At 32.5% G+C, this 10,108-nt stretch overlaps 1 protein-coding gene across 1 annotated transcript in view; it reads right to left on the bottom strand.

The window, feature by feature from the left end:
- LOC106466059 (regulator of G-protein signaling loco-like) overlaps positions 1-10,108 on the bottom strand; it is a 93,070-nt gene that overhangs the window by 81,089 nt on the left and 1,873 nt on the right. Inside the window, exons 2-3 of the mRNA XM_013926301.2 lie at positions 6,909-8,435; positions 599-1,419 (exon numbers count right to left, since the gene is read on the bottom strand). Coding sequence (XP_013781755.1) covers positions 599-1,419; positions 6,909-8,382 — 2,295 coding nt within the window. The 5' untranslated portion in view covers positions 8,383-8,435. The remainder of the gene's footprint in view (positions 1-598; positions 1,420-6,908; positions 8,436-10,108) is intronic.

Below are 10,108 nucleotides of genomic sequence, written 5' to 3'. Positions count from 1 at the left end.
TTGGTGCAAGGGACCGAGCCCAGGTTGAAAGGGTTAATGAACCACAGTTAATTGGTTATACATTTTACTAATCGTTCACACCCTAGTTTGATTAGTGTTTCCCAATCTATATGCCTAAAATGAAAATCACCCATAATTATGACTTCATTAACAGCTGAAATCTTAATCTCACTGTAAAGTTTCTCACTAATTTTTATCAGTACCATCTGGTGGTTTGTAACAAATTCCCACCAAAAAACTTTTCCCTTTATATCCGCTTACAGAAACACAAATGGATTCAATCTCCTTGATATTATCTTTGGTATCTTCAACTTCAGCAGGATGCAACTCACATTTTACATATAAAGCCACTCCTCCCCCTCTCTTTAGTACTCTATCCCTAGTAACCTATAACCCTGTATTTCAAACAAATTCTGTCATCAAAATTATCTAAATTTTACCTTGTTTCAGTTATTACCATTATATCAAAATTCTCCATTCCTACCAGTTCCCTAAAGTCATCTATTTTATTTTTATACTTCTAGCATTACAAAAGTAACAATTAAGCCTATCTTTAGAACTACTTCTATACTATCTCTACTATAAATTATAAATTTACCTTCTTAGGACAGCCATCTTCACTGCTATCTTCATCCTGTGTTGATGTCTGAACTGCTTTACTCTCATCTCCATCTTCTGCTCCTTCCACAACCCTGTCATAAATCTTACAATCACCACAATCTTTGTGGTCTTTAACATTTAATATAGTTTGTTCATCAAAATACTCTGTTGTTATTTCACTCAAGACTTGTGGCTCTTTATTATCACCACCTTCACATAACTGTTTAATTTCAGACTTGTTGGCCACCAACATGACAGGGTCTAATCCATATACCTTAGGACTAAGCTTATAGTTTGCAAGATGCTGGCTGGTTGTGTTAGGGAAACCAGTCAAAACTTGTTTCTGCTTTACAATACATTCTTCTGACTTATCTTGGCTACTCCCTACTGAAGACTTGGAGAAGCCAGAGGTTTGGTAGTTTTGGGGAACAAGAAAATTTCCTTGATTCTGCTGCTGCATATACTTGTGCATGCTCAAACGAATATTGCTTGGGTTAGTCTGAGCATCAAGTCTTTCTGAATTCAGAGAAACATTAGCCCTTTGGAAACCAACAGGGTCAGGCATAGCTCGAACAGTCAATCTACTTGATTGGTCATCAGGAACGTTTTGAGGTGAGCTATTCTTATTTCCTTCATTGTTTTGGTGTTGACTACTCGACGTCTGAGAATTGTTTTCTTGAGATACTGGTAACATTCGAAGTGGTTGCCTTGTAAGGCTTAGTGCTGGGACAGATAATGTCTGCCGATCCAAGCTGTTGGTTCTGTAGCGGTTAAAGTTTTCAACATCAACGATAAGCACACGATCACTGGCATTTCCCACTGTAATAATGCACAACAAAGATAAATAAAACATTCTATTTGAATAACTGATTCATCACAAGTTCAATGAAAGAACTAAAACTATACTCAACAGCACTCATTGAAAAACAGGCAAATACTTAGCTGTACACATATCAGCAAAAGCAATTTAAAATATTTTATACTTATTAAATCAAAATGTGAAAACCAAAAAAAACTTCAAAATTTGTTTGCACATGCTTAGAATGAGACCAGCTTATAACCAACCTTCGTAAATCATCATTACATCAGACCAAAACCTTGGAAGAACAAGAGACTTGGTACTTAAGAAACAGGTCTCTCTTTAGCTACCTCTAAATATGTATCAAGTTATAAAACCCATAAAATAAAACAAACAGAAATGTGATCTAATAGTAAACAGGACAGAGCATCCTTGTATTAAGAATAAGCAAATGACACCAAAAATCCCATTACAAATCAATAAAAAGATCCAACAACATTCAAGAACATATGTCAGATGCAATGTAATGGATTAGAGAGTTCCAGAACCATCTCAAATAATTTCAGTAACACATAACACCAGGCAAGTCCAGATGTGCAAGATCATAAGAATTATAATAAACAGAGATAGGTGACATTTTTAGCTCTCAACAAAAGGGGGACAGTATAATAGATAATTGCAGGGAAAAGATCCTACTCCAATTAGTCAGTGGTGTGGAATTCATACAGCATGACATCGGGACAATAAGAAACTAATTTCTTTTCCACATTGTTCTTTCTATTACTAGAAAAAGACTTTTGGTAAATTTTGAGAAAGTCACCCAAGTTCCTAAAAATTCTTAACTGTACAGCAGGAGTCTAGCACATTCATATAAACATTTCAATATTATATATATATATATATCTGTGTGTGTGTGTGTGTGTGTGTGTGTGTGTGTGTATATACATATCCCTTTAATTCATAAACCCTCATTTACACATATGCACAGTAACAAAAGTATTCAAATTAACACTGTTAGTACATTGCTTATGCCTACAGTTGGAACCCAGTAAAATTTAACTGCCAACTCCAAGCATATTAAAAATTACAAAAAAACTTTAATTGTTTCATATATAAACACCATTTTAGTTTGTTAGGACTTCAATGTAAATCACTATTGCTTTTTCAGTTTTTGCATGGGATATTCTACATGCTGCACTGTAAAATCCTAATGACTAAATGTTAAGAAACAAAATACATGAACAAATTTATATGAAGAACTCAGGTTGAAAATGCAATATATGCTATTCCCAACAAAACAGAGCTGCCATTAGTAGTGTATTACTGGATATGTAGCATTTCGACTAAATATGGTTGCAGATAGTGTGTGGTCCAAAAAAATAAAATAGTTATATTTCAATACGATATTTTGTAATGGATTTATTTGATAAATATCCAACACCTGATTTCCTAACATTTTTTGTGAGACTGCAGAAAAATACACACACACATACACACAATTATATATATATGTAAAATTCAAATATGATTATTAATACTCATATATCTGACCAACATATTTCACACTGCATTAAGTCAAACAACTGGCAATAGAAAAAGAATATAATAAAAAATGAATGAGTGTGTGTGTGTTTTGTATCTTATGAATCACACTTTTTAGATATATATTTATGTTTCGTAATTTTACTAACTCAGAAAACTGACACACAAAGTAACTTTGTGCTGCGTCTGTAAAATAATGTATGAATATCGCAAACAGCATTAATTATATGTAAATTAATGTGTATTTTTATTTAAATCATAAAAGCAAGATTACTGTATCTATATAACATTTTTTAATACAGAATCTCTCCTTCAACCAGAGATGCCTTAGTAACATGGATCAGAATTTAAAAAACTGGGACTTATCTGATTTTGGTAAAATTTATATATGACATAAAATGTGTTGAGATATGATGACAACAATTTACAGTTTCCAAATTGAATAAAAACTGCCTTAATTATAATTGGCTACAACATCAGCAGAAACTTTATAGATAATGAAGAGTACTTCTTGTGCAACGGACGGGTTCTCTGCACGAGTCTTCTTCTGTTGCATTTGTTTTTCAAACCAGAGCCCAACAGATAGCTCTAAACCCTGCTAAATGTGACCAGAACTTTGATACTCTTCAGCAATGTCATCATCAATTACCATTATTCCCTCAATTACCTACAATGTACTAGGTTCCAAGATGTTCGACTTGCAACTTGTGCATGCAATCATGAACTTTCTGACAACCCTTGTTAATTCATCTATCAGGCCCACAGATGCTGTAGTAAGCACTCAAAAATAAGGTTTGGTGCTGACAAGGACAGTAGAGATAACAGTCATTGCCTTTGACAGATCAAAAGATTAAGAACAAGGTCTTCAACTTCAAACCAATAATGAAGATAGGTCTTATAATTTGATTTGAAAAACAAAAAAATTGTGCATCTGACCATTACTAGCAAGGTAGTGTGCAGCCACTCTGAAACCTTGTCTTATTGACTGCTGATAACTCCCAACTGAAACAGTTACTATCATATGGATTGCTCATTTTGATACAGCATATTCCAGAATTTCTAGCAATGTATGCAACACCTCCAAGAAATGATTACAAGAATTTCTCGTTACTTGCCCTGCTATCCAAAAACATTACTTTGCCTCTGGTTGAGGGAGAGATCCTGAGTTAAAATACATTTGAATATTTTATTCAATTTAAATGGAATACCTCAATTTACCCATAAAATAAAATGTCTTTCAATCAAATATAAACAAGTACTGCTGAAGATTCAATCCTTCATTCACTAATATGTTCCGATCTCTCCAAGATTAAAATATACCCTTTTTTACAGCCTTAGTTATCTCAGAATCTCCTCAAACCACTATTATTAATCAACTAAGTCAAGTCTTAGAAATTAGTGTGTGCACTCAAAATGACAGGTTTATGCATGTTATGAATTGTTTTTATATATTTAATCCACGCAATATGTTCACTTCCATTTGCCATAACTAAAGAAATATAGATGGACCACGCATTCCTAAATGGGAATGCCTACTGAAAAGGTGAAATTCCACAAGCAAAAATAAATTCCTCAGGAATGTAACATTTTGATCCCTTGATTATTGCTAAGACAACACATGCTAAAATGTTACAACTTGCATAGATTGAAGATCAGTTGAGATTTAAAGCATTTGGACACATAACTACATCTCTAGACTGTTAACAAAATTATTTTGGTTTATGTAGAAAAGAGTTATTGGCAACTGTAGGCATCAGATGACCAGCTACGATAATCATCTGGAATTATTACGTAATCCTTTTTTTAAATATTGTAATTGTATCCTATTCAGTCTGTTATTTAACTTTTTTCAAAAGTGTCCTGTGAAACTAATTATACTGTTTGCTTAAATAAATATATTAACTCTTTTGCAGTTGAACAATCAGTTATTCGGCTAAAGAATTTGGCCACGTAGCTAGTATTAAACAACAAAAAAAAGTTGCAATAGTGCTAAATACGAGTAGATAAAGGATATAAAAATACATCTAATACAAGTAAATGCACCAGGAAGGCCTGAAAACTATGGAGTTTATGGGATGTGATGCACAATTCTTGTTACAAACCACCACCAGAGGTCTAACAAAAAAAGGGAAAGAATATTAAATAAAAATTTACAACTGCCATCTTTTGTATTTGAATTTTTAGTGGGAAAAACAACCCTGATAAATGTAAAGATATTCCAGAAAATCAAAATCCACGAGAAATCGGTAAAAAAGAAACTTCTGTATTGTTAGCCATGCGTGGCTGAAAAGTCAAGATAATAAAAATAATAAATATATATAAATGTATAACGTTATGGGATTTAAGCTATTCAGTCCAAAAATTTGTTGTTGTTTTTTTGTTATAATCTGTGGTTATTTTAGAACAAAAAAGGAATAATTTATATTTATTTCCTAATTTTTTAAGGTGGTTATGAGATCAGTCATATTGACCAAAACCGTAGAGATAAAAAGTTTTTTCGTAAGCAACGTTTGATAACTGTCTGGACATTATAAAGATTTCGCATGTGAGATTTGATAATTTTCTGATGCATAAAAGTATTTTTAATCTTAAAATGAAAATTACTTTGCATGTTGGATAAGAAACATGCGAAAAGAATAAAAGGCATGAGAAAAACATTGCTTAACAAACCTTAGGACTTAATAAAACAAAATCTGATATTTTATGTAAAAAATCCTTGTAATGTTTACTGATAATCTGCCAAATTTCGTGAACATGTGATTACTAATTTAAAAGTTATGGCATGAAAACCATAACAAGCACAAAATGGTTATGAGTTCAGTCCCAAGGACCAAGTCCGTGCTGAAAGAGTTAAATATTCTAACCAACACTGCGTGTCCAAGTAAGAACTCCCACACTGTGGTAAAAGTTATAGATGGCTCGGACAGTTTAGTAGATTTAAGTCAATCCTAAGTTCATAAACATAAAGTTAACAATGTGAAATAATCTTTATAATAAATATTAAATCAAAATTAGTAGAATGTAGAATAATCATAGTGAAATAATCAACAAAAAATAAAATTAGAAATAATAAAACAATTAAACAAAAGTACATATTTTAGATATTCTTCTCAACACTGTGTTTATTCACTGTGGTAAAAGATTCACTTGTTTAAGCCAGTGTCCAAGTAAGAAGTACAATACCATGGTAGACGTACTTGCTTCAGCCAGCTTTGTAGGTTTAGATTGTTTATAAATATATTAACTAAGCCAACAAGTTGAAATAATATTTCCAATTAATAAAGGATTGGGTATAATGAACTTACTATTATTGGTAACGCTGACATGAAAAAAACAAGATTCTTAAAATATAAACAATGATAGTTGCACTCCACAGAAGTTCCTATTGAAGACAGAATAACAATCTATGAAAGTGGGTGTAGAATTGCCTTATTATGAACACATGTTAGAAGACTACTGGATAGATAAGCAGCCTCGTAAATGGATGGGACTTTCGTAATCAAGACTGGATATGTTCTTACCAAATGTGAGAGACAATGGGTCATTATGTTGGAAGTGGCTTAATATATGTTTAGAGGAAGGTAACTGTCTGAAATGGAAAATCTCAACAAGCTATCTACATGTATGATGTAGTACCTCAAAATCAATAAATCTAACTTGTAGATATCTGGATACTCATGATAGTTGGTGTTCAGTTATTTATGTACAGAACTGGATTCTGTAACATTCCATGTTTTCCTTTATATATATAATTTTCCCTGGACATAAATACTTAGGCAATAATACTTTTGTAAGGACATAAACACTTAATACGTGAATATAATTCTTCAACTTCACATAATACATAATTCTACTGAAATTGAAAATTTTTCTAAAATTAGTAATAAAAACAAAACCTTGTATAACCTGCACACTTCAAGCAAGTCTATCTACAATAAAAATTGATCTGATTTCTTAATATTCCTACCTTCATCTCTGAAACCTATTCCACTGTCACTGTTGCTGCTATTGCTACTGGTGTGGCTGGGCTGAGGAGAGATGTGAGCATCTATGTCAACTAAACCAGGTGCAGCATCGATGTTTAGGCCGAGTCTACTTTTGTACAAGCCTGTTATAACCTGTAAGATGGGTTCTGCAGATTCTGGAAACTCTTTACATCGATTAGTTACTGGATTTAATGTACAAGAGAGATGGAAAGCTTTTGCACGCTTCAAATGTTGGTGATGGGGTTGAAGTTTTGGGTCAACCATAAACACATGGCATGAACTACTAAGTGCTGAAGGAGAAACCCTATTTTCTTCAACAACATCTTCATTAACATTGTGAGTAGTGACCAGACCAAAAAACTTTTTATCATCAGAGTAAACTCCACTAAAAGTAATCTTCTCAGCTGGAAATTTTGCTAAAGTTAAGCCATGGGGATTAGTAAGAACAACACTGTCAGAGAAAACTGATAACAGAACTAAGGTATGAACCTTTTTTTCTATTCTTAACCTTCGAATGCAGTTCCTGATGGCCTGAAGACGACAACTCTGTAATTGAGGTTCCTTGGGCATTTCAATTGTCCCCAAGTAGCCAACAACAGCACGTAAGATAATGTTACTTGATGAACTATCTTCTTTGTCTTCTTGGTCACACTGTCTGCTTCCTGTTGGGTATAGAATATTGTTAAGTTCTTGCTCAGTGAAGACTGAATGAAATGGCTTTGTAACACCAGATATATTTAGGTGATCAGGATGACTTTGGCTTTTTGGAAACTTCTGATCTTTACGTTTTACTGAATTTGGAGTTTGTTTGATTTTAGATATGACCCTAACTCCTAGATCACAGACTGGAGAACCAATTAAACCAGAACTTCTAGAACCAGATCCTCGGAGTCTATGTTGTAAAATAAGATCCAGTAAGGGTCTGTTAGCCCTGCTGCCCATGTTGAGTGTCACATCAATTGGAAGATTTCCTCCATCTTTTGAATGACGTTTCTGATTGGGATGGGGTGTAGATCCACCTGGTAAATCTACAAACAGAGCTCCTGATTGAAGATCCTGGACAACTTTTTCTGCACGACACACATTGAACTGATGATGTCGTCTTAAACGATGAGGATATTTTGGCCGAGGTCGGGTGACAGCAACAAACTCTTCATCAGATGAGTCTGAGTAATAATTTTCTGCAATTTGCAACTTCAGAACTCCATTAGAGTTTCCAATTAAACGAACTACATCATCATGTGGAGCTTTCGAAACATTATGTCCATTCACAGCAATGAGAAAATCCCCAGGTCGAAGGCCAGCCTTCTCTGCAGGACTACCTGTGACAATACAGCTTAATATGCATGGTGCTTGTCCAGAAATAGTAAAACCAAAGCCATTCTTTCCCCGGCTGATTTCTACAGTTCGAACTCCATAACTTGGTCTCTTTTTCCTCCTCCTGTTCTGATGCATGTTGATTATCCATACATGTATCTTTCTTTGGTTTCATTGATAAGGATAACAAACTAGAAGAAGAAGCACATAAAGTCAAGTTTAAGTTTCATAAATATCTTATCATTGAAAGTGCTATTTGTATTTGTCACAAAAATAAAATAAAATACAGAATATATTTAGGTTTGACTGAATCATAATATAAATGCTTTTAATAGTGAATTTAATTTCAATGAACTTTCAATTATTTGCATACCTGGTTATAACACACAAATAAGTTACATCTGCATCTCAATCTTCAAAGTTAAAAGAATTAAATACCCAATCTAAAAAAGTACTTGTGATAATTACAATCAGATATGGAATTTAGTCTTAAGAATAAATAAATTCAATTAAGTAGAACTTTAAGCATCTTGCCTTTTTTTAATGTTACCACCTTCCCTTACTAAATATTTTCTTTTTTGTATGTGTGATGAGAAACACTAAACAAATTTTGCACAAATATTTGTATAAATAAACAAAGACCTATTGTTCCATTTAATACTCACTGAATTTATCCTTTTAGTAAGATGGAAATGGCTAGCCTTGGAAACCATTAACATGAATGTGATTCGCTTAATATAACATGTACAAAACCTAGCAAGCAACAGTACCTTTTGACCTATAAATTCATCTCTAACAAAATAATAGAAATACTGGGCACTTGCAAAGGAAAAAAAAGATTTTTAATAAGAATGTTTTTGTAAAGATGAACACAATACAAATCTAAAACATATTCTATAGCAAACAAAACAAAAAAAATTAAATGAGGTTATTGTGAATGGACTGTAGAGTGTAGTACAGTTTAACTGCAACTACTCTGGCAGAACTGGTAATGTACTTACAAATAGTTTAGTTGTACTGTATACCTGTACACTTCTAGGTGTAATCCAATTTAATTCCTAAACAGGAAATGGCACCACTAGCTTATTCATGCCTAGTTTCAGGTCACTTTATTAAAAAACATGTAATAATTCCAGATCAGGTTGTCATTTGTATCACGTACCAATCAATATTATGATACAAGATCATAGCAAAATAGTCTGATGGATTATATCATCAATGAAAGGCTGTATAACCACAGATGATCTTGTAGTCCAAATTATGTACAACTTTGACAATGGTACAAGAAAAGTCAAAATGTTTCTGCTTAAGTTTTTTAAAGATATAATAAATTGAGATGCAGCAGAGCTCAGCTACTAATTGTGCAAAATAAAATATTAATGGTACGACAAATGGTTTAAAAGGGGGGAGAAATTCTGAATCTATAACAAACTGGTAAAAAGTTTCATATAAAGAGGTATAAATGATATGAAAATATAAATTTTGATGATTAAGCAAAATATTTTTCAAGTATTAAAGTAATTTCATTTTAAATAATTAATCAAACTACTAAGTTAATAAAATATTCAGAAAAATTAAGTTTTCTATTGAAAAAAAATTCAATAATCTCAAATAATTCAACAAAATCAGCCACTATAGCCAAACAAATATTTACACAAAGTCCATAAATTTAAAGAAAGGAAATGTAACATTTTTTAAGTTAAGCAGAAATTGTGTTGTAATGATTAATTGCATTTATAATATTCATCTACATGCAGTGGCTAGATACCGGATAGCCAGGAATAATCTTTCAAAAACCTAAATATCCAGTAGTCCAAAAATGTGCATACTGATTAGCTACAATAATAATAAATAATAATGATAT

This window comes from Limulus polyphemus, unplaced genomic scaffold (genome assembly GCF_000517525.1).
Source record: "Limulus polyphemus unplaced genomic scaffold, Limulus_polyphemus-2.1.2 Scaffold2138, whole genome shotgun sequence".
In the NCBI taxonomy this organism is placed as follows: domain Eukaryota; kingdom Metazoa; phylum Arthropoda; class Merostomata; order Xiphosura; family Limulidae; genus Limulus; species Limulus polyphemus.
This window is presented reverse-complemented; position numbering and strand designations above follow the sequence as displayed.